The sequence below is a fragment of the Phycodurus eques genome, chromosome 1, assembly GCF_024500275.1.
Source record: "Phycodurus eques isolate BA_2022a chromosome 1, UOR_Pequ_1.1, whole genome shotgun sequence".
Classification (NCBI taxonomy): domain Eukaryota; kingdom Metazoa; phylum Chordata; class Actinopteri; order Syngnathiformes; family Syngnathidae; genus Phycodurus; species Phycodurus eques.
The window spans coordinates 8,327,409-8,349,880 of NC_084525.1; the positions used below are offsets into that span (position 1 = coordinate 8,327,409).

Consider the following 22,472-nt stretch of genomic DNA (forward strand, 5'->3'; position numbering starts at 1 on the left):
AAGATCGATTCAAGACTGTCACACGTTAAAGCATTTAATCATGTTTATATTTCTACATCAAATGTATGTTTGTAGTTAATATGATCATGTTACATTTTCAGATATAGTGATTACTGTGTGTTTATCATAAAAAAACACAAACAACAAAAACAAATGATTGGATTCATTTCTTTATATTGTAAAAAAAAAAAAAAAAAAAAAAAAAAAAAAGACATTTGAACGGGGGTGTGTAGACTTTTATATCCATTGCATGTAACATGTCCACTCCTTCATTAATTTTCTATACAGATTGTCCTTCCGAGATTGACCTGGAACCTATCCCTGCTGGCTTTGGGCTAGAAAGTGGAGGTACACACTGGACTGATCGCCATACCTGTATGGACAAACAAGCATTCACACTCACATTCATACCTACGGACAGTTTAGTCTTAAATTTACCTAAGAAACATGTTTTTGAAATGTGGGAGGAAACCGGAGTACCCAGAGAAAACCACGCAAGTACGGGGAGAACGTGCAAACATCACACAGAAAGTTCAAACCCAGAATCTCTTAACTGTGAGGCAGACATGCTAACCACTAGTCCACCAATGATAGCAATCAGGATCATATGTGAAAGCTGTTACAGAGCAGTTCTACTGTATGTTTCACAGAATTTGTGGGTGCACTGAGTCATATCAGGGCAATAAGGGTACAATATTGTTGTCTTTTTTGGGTGAAGGATTTTAATGGTTGCTATTTAAGACACTCCACTCTCTCCTCCATTCTCCCCCTTCTACTCTCTCTAACTCTCACCCTTGATGCTTTCTCTGCCAGGTAGAGGAACAATGAGGTCTTTCTTACCTGTCGCAGAGTGTACATTCCATTTGTACTCAACTCAGTCGCAATCCCACCCCTGCTCAAAGAAGTCTTCTTCCAAATCCAGGTGTTCCACCTCATACATCTACCTTTCATTTGGGAGGATTTAAAAGGACAGTTCTTCAGTCGGATTTGCTTTTTGTTGTTGTTTTGTTGTCATCATATCAATAGGATCCAAATTGCTCACATATTTGGAGGGGATTTGTACCACTCTCTTGAGTGCTGAGTGACTGAATCATTGACATGGTTCCTGCCAGATTGTTGGTTTGTGGTTTATCATGTGGGCAAAGGGGAAATTTGGAGGTTGGGGTGCAAGTGTGCTATTAAGGATACAAGAACCACTTTAGAGGAACATTGCCTTTGAGTGCACAGAGCCATCCCATTTATGCTGGTGGCTCAGTGTATCGCTGGGCAGACAGACAGACAGTTGGGATAGGAAACACCGCCTTGAGGAGTCTGCAGTTTTGTGCGAGCCAAGAAAGGTTGGCGATTATCATCTGAAATGTTCACCATGTGGAGATATACATGTAGAGAATACTGCTCAGGTATGTTGCTTCATACATTTGACACCCTTTTTATTGGGGGATTTTTATGAGATTTTTATAATTTATGAACTCCATGTGACACTACTTGTCAGCGTCATATAGCGTGATGTGAGATGACTTGAATTTTTTTTCAAGTTTGATTGCTGTTTTTACACAAGTGATTACAGTGACAGTGAAGTAATTTCAGAGTGACTCTGACACCTTTATGTTTATTTCAGCATAACTTTTACGGACTTATTAGAAGTTGTTTTGCAACATGCAGAATTGCCTACAAAAAATATGATAATGAAATGGTAATAAATCATTCTAAAACTTTGTATTCAATTGTGTAGTCTATAAAACATTACACATTCATTTCATAAAGCTTTCCCAATTTCATATTTTGCCCAAAGAATTCACTGAAAACAACAACTGCTTAAAACTCAAATCAAACAAAAACAAAAATTCAACATGCTAACTGATAATTCAAATTCAAATGAAATTTGATTGCACTCACAATATAGAATTGACCAGGTGAACATCATTTTAATGCTCATGTAGTTTTGGCTACTCGGTGCACTATTATTAAACATTTCATCCAAACATACAGTAGTCAAGGCTATGCATTGTTGCAAAACAAAGCAAAACCACACACAATAATTTCTACATATGCAATATTTAGATGACAGTCATAAAAGTGCCAGTGTTACAAGAAACGTACACTCTTTCATCAGGCCTCCACCAGTCTTGCAGAATATGCTGTTTCCCTACAGATTGTCTTATCACTGGTTGGCACAACTAATGGGAGGAGTCAACTGTTCAGGAACCTTAATGTGTTCCAAAAAACCAGCACAGACATGAAACTGCCTGAAATGAGCATGCACTGACCTAAAGATTACAATAAATAGTAGTAGTGTTAAGACATGGCACCACCGGCTTTGCAGAGAACCTGTTTTTATTTTCGAATAGCTACATCCTAATACTGTATGTGTAGAGGCATGTTGATGATAATTGGATATTTAATGATAATGGATAATTACTAGGTTGAAATGCTGCAACGCGAGCTTGTCCTAAATGTGTTCAACAGCAAGCTACGTGATTCCAACAAGGAGAACCTGTGAGGTAAGTTTTTCAAAGAATTTGAAAATTATTTACAGCACAGAATGTACTGCACCTAAAATTATTTTGCTCTTTCAAGGTATTAGCATGCACCTCAAACAGGTTGTGTGGGGAAGTGCCTGCTAATATACTCAGCAGTAGATCTCATGGAGCCCAGCACTCAGACATGGACGCAGCCTGGCAGGAACTGATGGCCATAACAGAGCTGCAGGTAACTGCAGTGTCATTTGCACAGGCTAGTTTCATCGGAATATGGTAGTTTGCTGAATGTAGCTTTTACTTTTACATACTGTTTCCAGGTGAAATTATATTTATTAGAAAACAAAGATTCACCCTCAGCTCAGATTTCTTTTAAGGAATCAACTTCTATCCATTCATCTGTCATTTGCTTTCTTTTCCTATTTGACAGTTATTTTTCATTGACACTAGATCCTTTACAGGTTAACCTAATTTGACCTTAAACTAACTGAACCGACTGTAAACTTTTGGATGCTCATGTCCAAATTTCAATGTTTCAATCCTCGTTCCACAACTTGTTCTTCCCTAACAAGGGGTTTAACTGCAAAACTTACAACAAATCCATGACAATTTCCAAGGATGTCCACTTTAAGCCTTTCTGTGACACTTCCAGTCTCTCAGGTGCAACCTGCTGATGACACTGTGACACTGAGCTCAGGGTCCACTTCCCACTGCGAACATCCTATTTAAAGCCTTGCAATAGCAATGTGATGAAATTTCCCCCAAAATGACAGTCTTTCAAAATGCTGAGTCCGGTTAGAATGGCCACTTCAACAACGTATCGGGACTTTTAAAAACCGGAGGATGGGTTCCGGAGAAATTTAGATTTTTAGTGAAATGAAAGAAATTGCCTTTTGAGTGTTATCACCTGCAGAAAATTTGGTCAAAAAACACCTTCAACTAAGATTAAAACAATATCTCCTTGATCTCTTGGTTTTGTCTACTACTCGGGGAAACCCTTCTCCGATTAGCTGACGAGTTTTTGTTGAAAAACATCCATCAATAAGCTCGTACAGGCCGAAATTCCGAGGGGTTCTCCCAGTCGACGCATCAAAAAGATTGGCGTCTTAAACAGCATCGTTGCACTAAAATCTTAACTTAAATAGCACAAATGAAATATTAGTTGTGAGAAGAGCAGTGTGAATAGATCATATGCAATCACTTGTTTTTTTCTTGCATGTATTTGTTACGGATTTTAGAGGCATTTGAAGAGTGGAAATTAAGTGTGACAATTCCACAAAGACAGCAGTCACCTGTAACGCTGCTACTTACAATGGCGAGGTGTTGATCAATTTTCAGGTGTCGCCTTGGTCTCACGATGTCAAAATGTCAACATGATGAAGAGGTTCTAATTCTAATCGGTCCATTCATAGATCAAACCTGTTGTGAATGTGCCATCAAGCTCCTTGTTAGAAAACAAAGTTGTGCAAAACATACTGAAATATTGAGCAGTTGGACATGTCCATTCAAAGAGAAAAGGTGAAGTTCCTCTGTAAAAGTTTTAATGCATTTTAGGTTGAACTTGAAATTTCACCCGAAAGCCAAATATCCATAACTGCGTGTGAGAAGGATACATACTGTACAGTAATTTCCTGGTTATTACCATTATTAATAAAATGGTTAGTTTTTTTGTTTTTGCTTGATTTTCTTCACCTAGTTGTTTTTCTACAAACCTGCGAAATTTGAATGTATCAATGTATATACTGCTGTATTTGTAATGTGGATGTTAAAAACAATCTAAAAAATCTAGATATGATTTTTTTTTAATGCATTTTGTAAATAAAATATGGAGATAAACAGATTCACAAATCACTTAATAGTGAATCATTAACCGGAGTGCCTTATTTTTGTTGCAGGGCTTAGAGACTTCTGGTGAAAGCACCTATGAAACAACACAATACCAAAGCATTCAGCCGATGGTTTCTATGGGCGCATATGGGGCTGCCCACTGCCACCACGAGCCTGCTCCTGCTGCCTTTGAGGTGGGCATGACAGATTCATATGATGGCGGATACTCTGAGGAAGCTGCAGTCTTTCATCACCCAAGCACCAACGGAGAGGCACTCTATGAGCACTCTGGACCACAACTCAACCAGAGAATGCTGCCCCTCTCCTCTCAATCTCACCTTTCGCTTGGGACTCTCACAGAACAAATGAGCTCATCATCAGGTAATAGTCAAGGGAACAGAAGGCCAAACAGCAGTCTTCCCCAGGGTCAGCACATGATGTGGACAGCACATAGCCAAAGTTCATTTGTTCATTCAGGTGATGATCTAGAGTCAGACTCTGGTCTCTCCCTGGGCTCCAGTCCACCTTTGGCCTCACCAGAAAATTGTGTTGCTGGGGCACCGGGATGCAGGCCTGTGGACATGCCCATTACATACAGTGATGGGGAACAACAAAGGGCAGCTGAACACAGTGGAAGAGCGCATAACTACCAGAGTCAGTCTGATTCATATCTGCACACAGGTGCACAACCATCTTATTTCACAGCACAACACCACTTAAATCATTCACAGTTCAACGCACTGAACCTTCGGGTAGCCAAACAGCTGGGTGAACTTTACAGCTCCGAGTTGCCCAGCAGAGGGAGCTGGCAACAAATCATGCATACAAAGCCTCAAGGAAGTGTCCATACACCAGCGTGCAGGGATGAGAGGCGGGCCATTGCGCTGAAGATCCCCTTCCCAATGGAAAAGATCATCAATCTGCCAGTGGACGACTTCAACGAGCTCCTGACACAATACACCCTGACCGATGCCCAACTGGCACTGATTAAAGACATCAGGCGTCGGGGCAAGAACAAAGTGGCAGCTCAGAACTGCCGCAAGCGCAAACTAGATAGCATAATTCATCTTGAACGAGACCTGGGTCAGCTGCAGGCTCAGAGAGACAGCCTGGTACAAGAGAAATTAGAGTTCCAGCGCAGCTTGACGTACATCAAGTGCCACCTCACTGAACTCTATGCAGAGGTGTTCTCTCACCTGAGAGATGAAACTGGACAACCATATTCAATAGAAGAGTACTACTTACAACAGATGGCAGATGGGGAAACTTATTTAGTGCCTCACACAATTTTGCACAACAAAGAATTCTGAAATGTGGACAGGCCCATGGAATTGCTTATAGTCACAGTTGTGTCTGCTACAATGCTTTTCCATTTAGATTTTATTGTGCAAGTAAAAACACAACATCGGTTTATAAAAATAAAAATTTATTTAAAAAAAATAGTCTCTTAAAACAAAAGGAAAGCACCATTCATTCTCCAGAATCCTGCAAGAAAAGATTTAAGTCCATTTAACTTGCTTATTTCCAAGGATTTAAATCCAATTACGAACAGGGCATTTAGCAGTTTACAAAAATGTGTGCACTACATTTTCAAACTCAGCCCCCCCCTCCCAAAGAAAATTAGCATACACACACACGGATCTTCATTACAAATTACTATAATAAATAAAAAAAAATACACAACTAGGTGCAGAGCTAAATAAATGCCTTGTCTGTGCGCTACATCATGACACTCATTTTACCTGATTTATCCATTGCCAGTTAAATGAAGTTGGTCCACCGAGAGAACACTTATGTTACCTGAAATCAGAAACAGCAAGTCAAAAAAATTCCTCAGCGCGCATTTAAAATTCACAGCATGCAAATATATTTGGTGACAAAATGTTATTAGAAGGCCAATTTACCAATTTAGATTTTTGTGAGTTTAAACATTACTGTGCGACACATCTGACTACCACAGCTACGTGACAAAGCAAGGTTTACTATCAGTAGTTGAGAAGTCTGGTCTTACCTACAGGCAGCTTATAAGCCTTTGGTAGCTGCTGCCTGCTAGCCTCAGGCTTCTGTTCTCACTCTCCCCTGCTTCAATGATCCTGGCGATGATTGCTACTTCTCTCCCTCAGCTGGCTTCCATGGCTAGCCTCAAAGACTGCATGTTAGCTAGCATCCTCCAGATGATCTGCACAGCACTCGGGTTAGTTTGTACCCACTGCATCCAACCCTTTGCACGGCACCTGTCAACCCTCAACCAGTAGAGGCCTACTGCATGGATGCTCGTTCATTCATGTCTGCTCCCAGCGCCCAGATGCATCTCACTCCCAGCTGTATGCAGCAATTCTTACACCATCCCTCTCCCCAAAACCACTTGAGGCTAACAAAAGTTTGTAAAAAGACTGAAAGTTTGTTTATTTCAGCTCAACGTTGATGCAGTTACAAATAAAACCAGAGATCAAGGACAAAAATATCTACATAAAACCCTCATTGGAATGCTTGCTTTCCAGAAACAGATTAAAAAAACAAAAAACAAACAAAACAAAAAACCACAAAAACGCTTAATTGAAGACCCCCCATGTTTTTCTTTTTCAAGTCTATTATACATCTCTTGCAGCAGCTGTAACCTGCCACATGTTTGGCTGAGCAGATTTAGGAGGTACACCTGCAGCTGCCCTGTCACTTCCTCTCCTCTCGCTGTCACTTCCTCTCCTAAGTACTCAGCCCTGTTGAACAATACGGAACAACATTGTTAACTGTGCACTGACTTCATACGACCTGAGATCCAGTGATTATTTTTTTTCCCCCAATGGGTATGAGCACTTAACGGATCCCTGGTACTATAAAGACTGGCAAAGCTGGTGGCCTTGGTAAGAAATACTCACCACATTGTCACTTCAAAACCGTCCTTGACGTCCATAGCCACTGTTTGAACTTCCTCCATAGCCACCACCTTAAACACAACATACATTAAGCCTCTATACAGGTAGCTCAATAAATTAGAATTCATTGATTCTAATTACTTGAAATAACATGCCTAAATTGTGCAATAAAACCTGCAGATTTAGAGCTGACAACCTATAAAAATTCAAATAATTGGTCCAGATTTCCATATTTTCAAAATGTTATCAAGAACATCTCCGTGCAAGTCATTATTAAATTATGGCTTCAGTATTTGTCATTTTTATTACATTAAGCTTGTAATGGACACAGTTTCAGCCTGAATCAAAGAGATTTCAACATTCCATCAAAAATGTGTCTATGAATTAAATCAACTGCTGCTTCTATCGCCTTACCATAGCTCCTTCCACCGCCGCCACCGCCAAAGTTGCTCTTCATTGGGCCGAAGTTAGAAGACTGAGTCTCATAGTGACCCATGTTGTAGTTGCCGCCGCCACCACCACCACCTCCCCCGCAGTTGCCTGCAATACACGCGAGATTATTACTGTACAGTCAAATGCAGTAGTGTTCAGCAAAATAAAGACAATATTTACCGTAACCATTGCTGTCATAATTATTTCCACCATAGCCTCCACCGCCCTGGTTGTACCCTTGGTTATAACCACGGCTCCCTCCATTGTTGTATCCTCCCCCAGGGCCACCGCCATATCCTAATAACAAGTGTCCTTTTCAGTATAGCAGTCAAAAGCTGTGGGGATTAGGGTTGTATAAACAAGAACTGTAAACTTACCACCATCACCATTGTAATGGTTGTCTCCATATCTACCCCTGCTGCCTGAAAGAAGATAGACACGTGTATATTTATTATAAAAAAAAAAAAAAAAAAAAAAAAAAAAAAAACATTCCCGTTCGTGTAAACTGTGCTTACCCTGGTTAAAACTTCTGTCATAGTCATAGGGTCTTCCACTGCCGCCACCGCCACCGCCACCACCACCACTCCTTCCGCCTGAAAATCCTGTTTAAGTATTACCCACACGTTAGCATTGGAATGTCATACCCAGATGAGGTACATTGCAAGAACCACAAGTACCTCCTCGCATTCCTGAAGACTGCATATCCTGTCGTGGGAGGGCCTTTCTAACTTCACAGTTGTGGGAGTTAATGGTGTGATATTTCTGGACTGTACAGAGGGACAAAATATGTATGGTGAATGTGCAGCTTTTTACATTGTTATTCCAAACTGCAGAAAATTGCACTTACTGACGATCCTGTCAACTGCATCATGGTCATCAAAAGTAACAAATGCAAAGCCTCTCTTCTTTCCCGTAATACGGTCATTCATAATTTCAATAACCTCAATCTTGCCAAATTGCTCGAAGTAATCACGCATGTGTGGTTCCTCAGTGTCTTCTTTAATACCTCCAACAAATATTTTCTTTACAGTTACATGAGCACCTGGTCGATTGGAATCCTGTAATTGGAGACATTGATCAAACCAAAGCGTCCCCCCCCCCCATTTTCCATTCATGACACGAAAACCACAAACATCGTCATACTATAGCTTTTACCTCTCTGGAGACAGCACGCTTGGGTTCAACCACTCTTCCATCCACCTTATGGGGACGGGCAGCCATGGCAGCATCAACCTCCTGTACTGATGAGTAGGTGACAAAGCCAAAACCCCTGGATCTCCTGTTACTGGAGTCTCTCATTACCTGAGCATAACAAGAGAACATTTATGTACAGTCCCGTGAAAACGTACACAATACAATCACAAATAATTCACTTACCACACAATCAGTGAGACTCCCCCATTGTTCAAAATGGGCCCGCAAGCTTTCGTCTGTGGTCTCAAAACTCAAGCCTCCGATGAACAGCTTGCGAAGCTGCTCTGGTTCACGTGGAATCTGCACAATACGAGACAATAAATCAGAAGAGTCAACATACTTCATGATTTCAGTGTTCTACTGCATGTATACTGACAGTAGCATTGGGTGTCGGCACCATTTTAGTGTCATAACGTGGCTTGAAAATAGGACATATCGGAATAAGCAGCGAATGTTCCGCGTTGCAATCCTGGGTTGGGTGGGGGAGAACGACATCGCCGCCATTACGCCACAGTATTGTAGCAGAAGGCTAATGCACCGATGGCGAATATTTACGACCGGAATCGTTGACAAATACAAAACGTTACCCAGAGAGACAATGGTGTTTATATTTAGTTGCGATGTGTGGGGAAACAATTCAAAACAATCATGAATTACAACGACACGCAAGTCGTCAGAACAAAAGACCACGAGGCTCGGGCTCTTATAAAATGGCGGCGCTGCGGTTCGTGTCGCGTATTTAAAATGAGAGCAAAAACATGGAAAGAAAGAAAGGGAAAAAAATCGCATTCCAACTGGTATAGTTCGAGCCTTAGCATAACGAGGTACTCACATCTTTCGACATCTCGCAGTACAACTTCAGACGACACAATTGAATTTCAGTTAGGAAGGTGAACTGCGTCAAGCAAGCAAGCGAAGACTGCCTCTCAACAGTAGCATAAATAGTAACACATCCACTTCTTCAACGTAGCTATTGGTCAGTAGTTCCCGCTGCGGCCTGGCGTCATTCAAGCAAGAGTATTCATTGGGCAAAATTCTGTCAATCATTGGCAACCTCCAATCGTAAATGAGGTAGGTGTGGACGTTTGTTCCAGACAACCCAAGTATGCGTATCCTCGAATATGTATTGTGTCAGTCTTGTAAAATATATTATTTTAATCAGAAAGCACGCCAGTACGTATATCAACACATTTGTCATTGAACTGAGTAAAATGCATTTCGATTGCGGTGCAAGGAACGTCATTTATTTGAGACATTGGGGCTGGGCGCATAGCTGTATTTAATGTCCATATCGGTGGGAATCTACCATAATTCCAGTAATATCTCATGTGCATGTTCTTTTTTAGTGCCGCATTAATCATCAAGTTTCGACTGATGATAATAAATGGGCTACAATGGTTGAAGGGACGAGGAGCTGACCGGAGAATATAGGTCACTACCTGAGTGAGTGAGTGAGTGAGGGGCGGATACGTTCATTGTGAGGCTTTAAGGCGCGCTTTTCACGCACAGTAGCAAGCGAGCCAGCGCAGTACCTTTATGTGCTCTTGGCTACATGCTAAATTAGCTTCAGCCACCCCCAGAAAAAACAATCGGTAATCCGTCAGAATAGTTGTTTATCGCATCAACAAGGTAAGCAAACGAGTAAGCATCGCTGGTGCAAGGAGCGCAGTGTTTATGGAGCGCTCCGTTTGTTAGCTTTCGATAAAGGCTACCTGCGTTAGCACGTTTGCCTGCGGGGCCCATTGATTAGCTAGCTTGAACTAGCAATGCATCATTTTTGTTTTGCAGTCTAATATTGTTTTAAATAATGCTCAGATAATTGTGTTGACCTAATAAAACAAGCGCAAATATTTGTAGTTTTCGCACTGCTACTCTGGAGCAGAGTTAGCCTATTTTGTGGTAACCAGAACAACACGGGGCCTTCCCACCTCCCCTGTCGTTTGTAAGCCACTCGTGATGTTTCAAATTGAGTTTATCATTTTCAGAAACTGCGCCTTCAAGTGAACAATAGCGTCGTGTAAAGCTCCCTGCTCAACCAACTTTGCAATGGGCAAAAAGTCTCGCGAAGACGACTCTTCATCATCGGATGAAGAAGAGTATGTTGTGGAGAAGGTGCTGGACAGGAGGGTGGTGAAAGGCAGAGTCGAGTTCTTTCTCAAGTGGAAGGGATATTCTGAGTAAGTTATAATGCTTGTTACAATATTAATACACAAAAGAACACCGGAACTGGTTAAAGGGGAAAGTGTATGAGCAACGATCCTGTTTTATGATGGTTCATTGTTAGCCTAGCCGAGACATGTGGAAGTCGAGAAAGAAGCTACTCAATCGTTCTTTATTGTTTGGAGCTCAGGTGCTTAAATTATTTATAAAAAAAAAATAAAAAATTTTGGGGGGGGGGGGGTGCAGGGGTTTTCAATCTGGCATCTGCAAAATAAATAATTATAAATTGTGTATTATTGTTTAAAAACATTATGACCAGCATGCCAATAAAGCAGACATAAACAAATTACTCCTCCTTACGCTAGATTTGGGTCAATCAAAAGTGAAATGATCGTGATGTATTATCACGTAAATCTGACATGGAATCAATTAAAAAACAAATTTTAAGAACAAAAGGCATGTTATAGGAATGAAGTCTTTTTCCAGTGATTTTTTTTTCTTTTTCTTTTTCTTTTGAGAATATAGTCCCAAAAGAAAAAACCCAAAACAATTTTACTGAAAAAAGACTTCATTCCTGGAACATGCCTTTTGTTCTTTAAAAAAAAAAAAAACCTACCCTCACCTATGGTGACGAACTGTTGGTCGTGACCGAAAGAACAAGATCCCCGGATACAATCGGTCAAAATGAGTTTCCTCCGTATGGTGTCCGGGTTCTGCCTTAGAGACAGGGTGAGAAGCTCGGTCATCCGGGAGGATCTCAGAGTAGAGCCGCTGCTCCTCCACATCGAAGGAGGTGGCTGGGGCATCTGATTCGGATGCCTCCCGGACGCCTCCCTGGTGAGGTGTTCCGGGCACGTCCCACCGGGAGGAGACCCCGGGGACGACCCAGGACACGCTGGAGAGACTACATCCTTCGGCTGGCCTGGGAATGCCTCGGGATCCCCCCCCGGAAGAGCTGGATGAAGTGGCTGGGGAGAGGGAAGTCTGGGCGTCCCTGCTAAAGCTGCTGGCCCTGTGACCCGACCTCGGATAAGCGGTAGAAAATGGATGGATGAATATAGCCCCCTTTTTAAAACTTTTTTCAGAGGTTAAAGGCGTTAATTACGAGAATGTATTTTAAAATACACTTGCTACCAAAAAAATTCAAACTTTCTTGCCTTGTTAAACTTTTTTCATAGTCTTATGACTTTATCTTGGAAAACTGACTTTTTCCAAAAAAATATGGTATGTTAATGTATTATGACTTTTCTTGAAAATGAAAATTATTTGTTTAGTTGTTGTGGAGTATAAATGGTAATTGTTCAATTAGTGTTAGGATAATGGGGGTTGGACCTTTTTTGAAAAACTACCCCCCTCCTTCTCCCCTATAATGAGTACCTATATCCCAAGATTGTTGTCTATATTGGCCCTGACTCACCCTGCTGTGATTTGTTCTCAGAAAGCACAACACATGGGAACCAGAGAAGAACCTGGACTGTCCAGAGCTCATTTCGGAGTTCATGAAGACTTACAAAAAAAGTGGGAGTTCTACTCCAAGTAGTGGAGGCAGCAAGTCCAGCACAGCCCCCTCCGGACGTGCAAAAGACTCCGGTAGCTCAAAGAAGAGGGGCTCGGATGATGATGAGGAGGGTGGAAGCAAACCTAAAAAGAAAAAGGAGGTAAGAATTGCATCATAGCTATGGTAAGCCTCGGCACTGGTTCTGATTGTGTATTTTTAATATGATGGGTAAACATTTATTTCTATTTAACTTGCTGTAAGTTCAGGAAAAACAGTTATTGCAGTTTTCATGTTAAGTAGCTGTGTCGCTTTGTCTTTCAGGAAGAAATTCTAGTGGCCCGTGGCTTTGAGAAGGGCCTTGAGCCAGAGAAAATCATTGGAGCAACAGACTCGTGTGGTGATTTGATGTTCCTAATGAAGTGGTACGTGTTATGTTTGCATGCTCATCTCAGTGAGGCTTTTATAAGTTAGTATTAATGCTTTATCTCGATTTGCACACACATTGCCTCTTTTTTATCCTCTGGCGTTTTCAATTGTCTCTTTCACTGCAGAGTATTTTAATATATTTAAGCAACTTTTACTCTGCTATAAAATACACAATTTTTGTATTGTTCTGTATAAATGGCACTTACACAGGATAGGGGGATGAAGTCGATCAATTTTCCATAAAACCTACCCTCATAAGGGTCGTGGCTGAGCTATCCCAGCTGACTGGGGTATGAGGTGAGGTACACATCGCAGGGCACATTTAAACAACCATTCACAACTTGGTCTTTTAATGAAGATAACATCCATGTTGTTGAAATGTGGGAGGAACACAGAGTACCCGGAGAAAAAGCTCACAAGCAGAGGGAAAACAAACTACACACACGAAGGCTGAAACCTGGATTCAGACCTCCAACCTGAGAACTGTTGGGCAGACATGCTAAGTGCTAACCACTTGTGCTGACGGGGACGAAGTCGACATGGAAACATTAATTTTGTTATGTTAGGTTTACTATCAAATCTGTTACTGGTGGGCCTCACCTGTTTAAAATGTATTCCGCCGGGACATGGGTGATGTCATAACTTCATTTTTGCATTTTCACAAAGTGGTGCCTTGAGAGAGAAGTTTAATTTGTTCTGTTGGCCGCAATTGTAACAAAAAAAAAAAACTGATCTCAAATCATATTTCCTAATTAAAATGAATGGAAATACTGTTCTTCCATTCCAGCTTCCCAAGAAACTTTATTTTTTTTAGTAAAAAAAAGTTGCACCCTATGATATTGTACATTACAAACATATTAATAGCATTATTAAATCAAAGGTAAAGTCGTAAACTGTGCATCAAGATTAACTCATTGCGATTGTGCGGCTCCTGGTTTCATCGCTTTGGCCAAAAATGGAGCTGCTCGTAACTCCTCATTAATTTGTAGTAATATTATTGGTTGTTTTTCGCTGAGAACAAAGAATATATGCCTGTATTGTTATGGCTGTCTACATATGTTGCTCTGTAGTTTTTTCAAATATCCGTTGATTCAAGGGTTATGACACTGCTCATCCTATTTGTTTTGCATTGTTTGTTAGCATTAAGCTAAGCAGACTTTCTTTCGGCAAAGCTAAAGCTGTTATAAATAGACAATGTGTAATTTGTTGTTGTATCTCTAGTTTGACGGTAAACTTCAACTGGGAGTGGCAATAAACGGTGTGAAACCTAATTTTAGAAGAACTGTTCACTATCTTCCAAACTTCGGCTTGTTGAGTTCCTCTGCATTCACTGCCACCATACAGCGCTCCTATATAAAATTTTTGCTTGATTGTCAAAGCTCTTGGCTGAACGACTGTATGTGTTGTTTAACATTTATGACGAGAATTGCAAGTTGACCAGTAATAAGTGTTGATTGGACCTTCAATCTCGGGTAACATGTCCATGATCCAAAAAAATGTTTTTCTCTCCTACAGGAAAGATTCTGATGAGGCCGATCTTGTGCTCGCAAAGGACGCCAATATAAAGTGCCCGCAGATCGTCATCGCCTTCTACGAGGAACGCCTCACCTGGCACGAAGACAGCGACAAGAAGGAGAAGGACGCAGTGAGCGCATGAGTGAGTTGGTCACCTCCAAAGGAAAGGAAAACTCCGCTACAGGGACAAGCTTGCGTCAGACATTTTTACCCCCCCTAACCACATCCCATACTCTGTACATTGTTCAACAAAGACGCTAATACAGTGGACACAGACCCTCAGCCAAGACCCACTGCTCTCTTTAGACCATCCTTTTTGTCACCAGGTGTAACACAAACAAACACATCATTGCATTCTAATGAGAAACTGCAGAATCTGTCACCATTGATTGTGGTCTGCCACCTTGTGGCTGAAAATGTCCAACTGCTTAGTTTCTAGACTCTTGAAATCACTCATGGTAAGCCTGCAGTTTTAATTTTTAATATTAGTACTGAAATCATGAAATTTTAATTGGGTGGATAATTTGTTATATTTACTTGAAGCTCTAGAATGTTTCCTGATCAGGCACATCCTGGCTTTGATTAGCAAATATTTTTCAGTGCTTTCTGTCATTTTATCTGCACAGATAAAAATGTTTTTATCCGAGATGGGTGAGAATTTTAAGTGGGTGTCTTGTGTTCCAAAATAGTTTTTAGGGCCAAATATGTTTTTACTGAGCTTTATTTTGCGTAGCAATGAAGCATACAATAGTTATGGTGTGACAGTCTTTTTTCATATTTTTTTTTTTAAAACAAAAAGTGAGACGTTCCTTTTGTGATGTTACAACAAGGTATGGCAACATACTTAAATAAATTGTTTAGATGTTGAGTTTGCTGTTGAACTTTATTTGCCAATCGATCTCAAACATTCTGAAGAATCTTTTTTTAAACTTTTCCAGCTGCACCTGGTTAGGGTCAAGGGGTGCTGGAGCCTATCCCAGCTGACTTGCAAGGAAATAAAGTTGTGCCAAAAATATGACCGTGATAGCTAATTGACTAATTTGATTGAAGAACTGCTGAACTAAATGACAAGGAACCCCAAGTTTTAGCCCAGTACAATGTTTTAAAAAGCAGTAATAGCATGTACTAGACTGTATTACCAGCAGATGTCACTGTTGGGCAAAATTATACATATTAATTTCTTCCTCCATTTGCTTCTGAGTACTTCGTTAGGCCTATATGTCACTTGGTCCCACAAAGTTGTTCTTAAGAACGTTAACGTTCATATATGCTCGCTGCCTATTGAGATTTGTATTCTTCAACACATAATAGCACAGTGGCTAAATAGCAGTGTAAACCAGTGGTTCTCAACTGTTGCCACCCTGTGACCCACAATTTCCTAATCTCGCGACCCACCTTAACAGAAGTGAAGAACAATAAAGAGCATGTGTTGGTCAAAAATAGCCTTGTATATCTTGTTTTTAAACAGAACTACACATTTACATGTTTGAAGTGCCTTTCTGAGCGTCTTAAGAAACTGAGGATGAACAGGACAACTGCAAGAACAAAAATATCTTTGCACTAAGCTCTTTTTAGGTAAGTGCAACATCAGTAGTTGTTTCTTTTATGGAAAGGAAGGGTGCAGACGTGATAAAAAGACCAATGGCTTATTTTTTTAATTTTTTTTTGGGTGAAAGAGGCTGCCACTGGAAGTTATGTAATGTTTCTGATGCATCCTTGTCAAAATGTTATTCTCTAAGTAAAAGGCAAGTGCGGGATGCACGCCAAATATATCACTGCTCCTAAAGCATGATGTAACCCAATTTTCTTTTTTTTTTTTTTTTTAAATATATAAATAAGTCAAAACATGCCACAGTATATCACTACCCTACAATAATGCAGTCATACGGTCATAATTACAGTAAATATTTTTCTGGGGGGGAAAAAACACTTCTTGGCCACATAGCAATCCAATGAAAACCACTAACTTGTACACAGTGAAATACATCTATAACCTCAAAATGTCGTATGTCGGTACCATCGTAAACTGGTGGCCTGTCATTTTTTTAACACCTGTCTGTGACCCACCCAAAATGGCAGTGCCATTTGCCATTTCCCCACCAGTTGAGAATCACTGGTCTAAAAAAATATATCATTACTGTGTGTGATGAATAATTTTCACCCATGAGTTTTCCCACAAAGCACAGCCCCACCTAGCTCAAATAAAAAGCAGTGCTTTCTATTAGAATATAAATGTCCATTAATACTTGTTTTAGCTTTCTGTTACACAAAAATAAACTGCCACAATTGTAAAACCTAATACCCTTCAGTCTCCCAACACCCCCCCCACCTTTCCCTTGCTGCCCTTTATCCTGACTCTTAAGCCCTCACACGTACAAAGAGCTGCTCAGCTACATCTAAAGTGATGGAATTTCCCGAGCAAAAAGCCTGTTATGCTGTAACTATAATGCAAAGGTCACTAGTAAATTTCCAGCCCCAGGGACCATTAAGCTGGGCAAAGGGATGAAGCAGCAGGCTGCTTTATGGAGCTTGGAACTGTCTGCTGACAAACCCTGGCTGGTAGGTTGAGGGGGGTCTGCTGCTCATGTGTGGCAGCAACACATGTAGAGGTGCAAAGCGGGCATGAACAGGGAATCATTGCTCTATAGCTAAATGTCAAAATGAGGAAGATGCCTGTGTTCTTTATTGCATTACAAGCAGGGCCACCTCACCCGTATAAAGAGATTTAGGTGAGGGAAGGGGGAACCACTAAATTGTGGAAAAATACACATTGACTATCCATCCATCCATCCATTTTCTGAGCCGCTTCTCCTCACTAGGGTTGCAGGCGCGCCGGAGCCTATCCCAGCTATCATCGGGCAGGAGGCGGGGTACACCCTGAACTGGTCGCCAGCCAATCGCAGCACATTGAATATACTGCAATATAAATCTTGTTAATATGGGAATGTTAACAGATTCAGATGGAAAGCAATGCCCAATTGATACTACAAATGACAATCGATAAGGAATTTTAAACTCAAAGATCAGCGAGAACAACAACTACGACAGCTAACCTCTGTCACTATGAAACGTCAGGCGTCAGTAAGCTAACCCTAACTTCACCAATTAGACCATCCCTTGCTGGTCAAACATTAATCTTCATGTCAGTTATGTGCTGGTTTGATTAGATAAAGTAATAGACAAGACAGTGAAATTGTGTAAACTATACCATTTAAAAAAAATAAAAATACGATTGTAAGCGTGCTAGCAGACTTATGCATGGGCTGAACTTGATAAAGTGACAACCTACCAAGTGTACAAAGTTATTGCTTTTCATTCAGCCAATCACACAATATACAGTATATGGGGAAACAGATGGGCACCCAAAAAAAGGTATGTTTTTGAATCTGATGGTTACATACTGTAAATTTACTCCCATATACAGGATATTTCAATATTTATCACAGTACCAGTGTTGTTACATTGGTAGATGTAAAAACTCATGCAAATGTTGGGGGGAAAAAACATACTGTATATATTTTTCTAAAGTATATATATATATATATATATATACTGTAAATTTCATTTCATACATTAAATTGTACATTCAGCATTTAAAGATGTAAATGCACTGTTTTGTGTTGTGATCAGTGAAAATAATGTAACACTGCAATATATGTTGTAACTGAGCAATTTTGTACAGCTTGACTTAGCGTGCCGGGAAAAAGTTTTGGCCGCCTTATCAAATTCCTATAGTTTTGCATAGTTTCCCCACTTTGATGTGTAAGAACATCAAACAAATGTAAATATCATACAAAGCTAGCCCATGTACACATAAATAAATAAATGATTTTATTTATTAAGGGGAACTCAACTATTCAAAGCTACCTGACCCTGTGTGAAAAAGTAATGATCCCCCTTGTTGAATCATGAATGAATTGTGGCTCATCACACTTTTTTGGTTCGTTTTCATTGATTATACCCAAGCCTGATTACCTCCAGACCTGTTCAATCATGAAATTACTTAAATAGAACCTGTTTGACAAAATGAAGTGGGCAAAAAGATCTCAAGCAGCTGCAAGAAAATGCCACGATCCAAGGAAATTCAAGAACGGACAAGAAATCAAACATTTGACATCTATCAGTCTGGAAAGGGTTACAAAGCCATTTCTAAACCTTTAGGACTCCAGCGATCCACGCTCAGAGCCATTATCCTCAAATGAAGAAAACATGGAACAGTGGTGAACCTTCCCAGGAGTGGCCGGCCTACAAAATTGCTCCGATAGCACAACGATAACTCATCCAGGGGGTCACAAAGGAACCTAGGACAATAAACAACAAACATCTAAAGAACTGCAGGCATCCCTTGCCTCAGTTAAGGTCAGCGTTCATGACTCAACAATAAGGAATAGATTAGGCAAAAATGGCAGCCAAGACAAAGTTCCAAGGCAAAAACAACTGCTGACCAAAAGAACATAAAGGCTTGTTTTATTTTTGCGGAAAAACATCTGAATGATTTTTTGGAGAATATTCTATTGAGTGACGAGACAAAAATTGAACGTTTAGGAATCTGAGTGTCTTGTTACATCTGGTGTAAATGTAACACAGCATTTCAGAAAGAAAACATCTTACCAATGTATTTTTTCCCCCCCTTAATCAATGAAAACACCATTTAAAAAAAATTATTTTGTGTTTACGTGGGTTATAGTTGTCTGATAGTTACATTTGAAGATCTTCACTTTAAAGTGGGGAAACTATGAAAAAAAAAAAAAAAAAAGAATTTAAGTGGGGCTATACTTTTTCATGGCACTCTACAACATCGTTAGACCAAGTACTATCTTAACTCGACATTATTTAATTTAATTTTTTTTTTATTATTTTTTTTTTGGGGTGTGGGGGATATTTAACCAGGAAAGTCTCATTGAGATTAAAAATCTCAACCAGTAGTCATGGAACACAGTTACAGTGCTTTGAATTTAGTCTAGACTCGACTTGCTGGAGTTTCACCACAGAAACTTGAAGGTTAAAAAGACTTACAGTAATTGCAATTCACACATTTACTTACTTCCACCCCTGCAAATGCCTTTTATTTAGCACTGTGTACTGTTAAATTGTTAACTTGCTTCTGAGCGATTTGCCTCAACATTGTTTGTTAATCATTAAATAACCAGTTGGTATATTTCTGTAGCTTGCGCCATGGAGTTGTCTTAAATATTATAGCTCATTTGTGGAGATTAAACCTACTCAGTCAGTGTCTACACTGGCGAGACTTGAAAAAATACATTGTATACTAGACCGTACATGCAAAGTAGACATGTATTTATTAGGTTTTACATTTTTATATGTAATATTACAATAGTTATTTTAAATGTCATTTTTAAATTGGTTGACGTTATATTATAGATAATGTTAAAAACGATGCTGTTGGATTTTTATTTTTATTTTTTTTTGGTAAGTGTATGTAAATTGCAAAGGAAGGGACCTGCCAAATAAAACCTCGCCCACGAGACGCCACATTAGGTATGTCCGGCTCTGATAACAAAGTACATTTATGGTAACCTTTTCAATACATGAATCCTTATTTTGTAGAATAAAAAGGAATGATTGTCAAATTAATTTTACAGTACATCCATTACATTGGTTCAGTTCTAATCTCTCGTGGATGAAACGTAACCAACCAGTTAGAACTGTCTTTATGGGAAGCCCTTTTAACTTCTAATAGCTAGTCTGGATCTGCGTTGCAGATATCCGTAATTTGTTTTTGCCTTGTCTAAAAGAACTTTTCAGATACCTGTATGTGTTACAACATATTCTTCCTACATAGAACTGGCATTTCATATGTCTGCAATGTCATTTTGCCTCAGACAATTAGCATCACTTTTGCCGTACGTGTTTGGGGTTTGTCGTTACAGATTTCTACAATTCAGTTGCTGATATCCACTATGTGAATTGCGAATATGTGCAACTGAGTTGCAGATAGCTGTAAGTCCGGTTTGAGATATCTACAATTTGACTCTGACTAGTCATAATTCTAGTTGAAGACAACTTTAATTCACCGCAAAGATGTACCTTTTCAGAGGCTCGAAATCAAATTTTAACTGGGTGTAATTACGTTGTAGATATCTGGAACTGGAATTATGACTTGTCAGAATCAAATAGTAGATATTTGAAACTGGAGTTACAGATGTGTACAACTGATTAACAGATCTCTGCAACTACATTGTAGATATCTGTAATGAGAAACTCCTTACACATCACTGGCAAAAGTGACATCATTTGTCCGAGGCAAAATGATATCGCAGATATCTGTAATTCAGTTTTTACTTTTTTAAATTCAGTTTTGACTTGACAAAACTGAGTTACAGATACCCCTATCTGTCATTTCAACTTGTCGCAATTATGTCACAGATATCTTGAAATAAAATTCCAACTACTGAATTCAAAAGGTAGTTAGGACTAGTTGATAAAGCCGGTTCCCAAGAAACCTTTGAGTATGAAACATGTATTACAGTTGTACACCACAACAAAACTACAGCCATAATAAATGTGCTGTTAAATTAATTGGACTATCGTTACATTATTTTCCTTTAAAATGTCAAAATAAAAGTGTTTGTAATAGTCTTTTTTTTTTTTTTTACACCGCTTATGATTTGTCTCTTATTACATTTTCCAGGTGTATTTCATGGTCTGGCCAGTGGGTGTAAATTATATTCTAATATTCGTTGATTCCAACAGTAATGCTTAAGCATACCCTAGAGGTCAGTCTTGCATAGCCATTAGTAAATGTGATGCAAGTAGTCATGTCAACAACCTCATCGACAGTTTCCGTGGGTTGTAGTGTGCATAAAGACCATTCACACGCTTACACATGCTTCTCGTCTTATATTAGATTTCACAGCAGTCTCTGCACTTCAAACACCCCCCCCCCCCACCCCCACCCTCCACCCCCGTGCTCCCAACTTCCAGTGCAAATGAGTTCCACGGGGTCTTGCCCGTGGCAGAGGAGGGTCCTCTTGCAGCACATTACACAAAATGAGTGTTGGGGGAGCTACTGTGCAGCTGTGGTGAGCAGAGCGACTGCTGCAGAGGGCCTAATCAGTGTTACGCAGCGTGTTCAAGGGGGTCCCGAGAAAAAAAAACAAAAAAACAAAGGCACACAATTGCTCCCTCACTGCGACACAATGCGCCATTTTGTGTATAAAAGCAGAGGACGGCGGTCAGTGCTTTATGCTCTAAGCTCATCAACGTATGATATGGCTTCTCTAATGCTGTGATCATGCAGGCACGTCTCACCCACAACTGTGTGTCCATTACCTTGTTGCTTCCTGATATAAAGCGCCGTGGTGATGACTGGTGCACTGAACTGTGTGAAGGTGATTGCGATGTGATACTCTAATTTGGGTGGCTATCACACTTAATGTGCAGTAAAGCACAAGAGACAAAGCTGGTTCATTCCAAATGCCCAACGCCCCCCGTTCGCTGCGCCACGGCCAACCCTCTGCTGGCTCTGTTCCACCCTTCAACCCCCACCCACCCACACACATACACACACACACACACACACACACACTTCGACACCACCCCCACTCCCTCATCTCCTCTCTCCACCAAGGGAAAAGAGTTATAGCTGCCATAAAAGGCAGGTAATGCATTGTTAACTAATTCTGCCTGCTCAGAGCTGATATATCCGCCGCTCTAAATCTCAGCGCTTCCAATAAAATGCAAATGCTAATGCTTGCCCTCTATGAGCTGATATCATTTTTAACAGGCCAGAGGTAAATGCTTGAGACAGGCGGGATGGGCCTTGTGAGGTGGGTGTGAAGTCTTTTTGGCACCCTGTCAGGAGGGAGACCACCAGACCTTTCCAACACTGTGCATGTGTGTTTGAGATGTGGCTAAAGGTGCTCATGTGAAACTGAAACGGCACATATTTTACTTGCTAGCTGTCCATGTGCAGCATGTGTTCGAAACATGCGTTTTAAAGCTTGGACTGTTTTTTTTTTTTTTTTTTTTTTTTTTTTCTTCCCTCCTCCTCCTCCCTGCAAAGCCATCTTCAGCCTGACTACATCAAATAAGAGCAACCAATTTGCC

The 22,472-nt window shown here is 40.3% G+C and overlaps 3 protein-coding genes across 7 annotated transcripts; 2 read left to right on the forward strand and 1 right to left on the reverse strand.

The window, feature by feature from the left end:
- Positions 1-1,230: 1,230 nt before the first annotated feature.
- On the forward strand, positions 1,231-7,185 carry nfe2 (nuclear factor, erythroid 2). Of its 2 annotated transcripts, XM_061675465.1 has the most exons (4): positions 1,231-1,400; positions 2,423-2,501; positions 2,578-2,709; positions 4,373-7,185. In XM_061675465.1, exons 2-4 carry the CDS (start codon positions 2,454-2,456, stop codon positions 5,612-5,614), a joined length of 1,422 nt encoding a protein of 473 aa, XP_061531449.1. In that variant the 5' UTR covers positions 1,231-1,400; positions 2,423-2,453; the 3' UTR covers positions 5,615-7,185. The 2 variants fall into 2 exon arrangements, with proteins under 2 accessions (XP_061531449.1, XP_061531456.1); XM_061675472.1 differs by lacking the exon at positions 1,231-1,400 and having other exon boundaries at positions 2,243-2,501.
- LOC133401948 (heterogeneous nuclear ribonucleoprotein A1-like) lies at positions 5,714-9,752 on the reverse strand. 3 transcript variants are annotated; one of them, XM_061675490.1, is made up of 13 exons: positions 9,636-9,752; positions 8,987-9,103; positions 8,765-8,911; positions 8,457-8,667; positions 8,287-8,376; positions 8,125-8,211; positions 7,987-8,031; positions 7,790-7,906; positions 7,592-7,717; positions 7,181-7,248; positions 6,316-7,021; positions 6,047-6,104; positions 5,714-5,789 (listed from the first exon to the last, which is right to left on the reverse strand). In XM_061675490.1, exons 1-10 carry the CDS (start codon positions 9,645-9,647, stop codon positions 7,193-7,195), a joined length of 1,008 nt encoding a protein of 335 aa, XP_061531474.1. In that variant the 5' UTR covers positions 9,648-9,752; the 3' UTR covers positions 5,714-5,789; positions 6,047-6,104; positions 6,316-7,021; positions 7,181-7,192. The 3 variants fall into 3 exon arrangements, with proteins under 3 accessions (XP_061531474.1, XP_061531482.1, XP_061531467.1); XM_061675498.1 differs by lacking the exon at positions 6,316-7,021; XM_061675483.1 differs by having other exon boundaries at positions 6,047-7,021.
- A 309-nt stretch (positions 9,753-10,061) lies between these two features.
- On the forward strand, positions 10,062-15,831 carry cbx5 (chromobox homolog 5 (HP1 alpha homolog, Drosophila)). Of its 2 annotated transcripts, none has more exons than XM_061675511.1 (5): positions 10,062-10,246; positions 10,789-10,980; positions 12,402-12,621; positions 12,783-12,883; positions 14,403-15,831. In XM_061675511.1, the coding sequence occupies exons 2-5, from the start codon at positions 10,850-10,852 to the stop codon at positions 14,542-14,544; spliced, it is 594 nt and encodes a 197-aa protein (XP_061531495.1). In that variant the 5' UTR covers positions 10,062-10,246; positions 10,789-10,849; the 3' UTR covers positions 14,545-15,831. The 2 variants fall into 2 exon arrangements, with proteins under 2 accessions (XP_061531495.1, XP_061531489.1); XM_061675505.1 differs by lacking the exon at positions 10,062-10,246 and adding an exon at positions 10,280-10,432.
- The last annotated feature ends 6,641 nt before the right edge of the window (positions 15,832-22,472 follow it).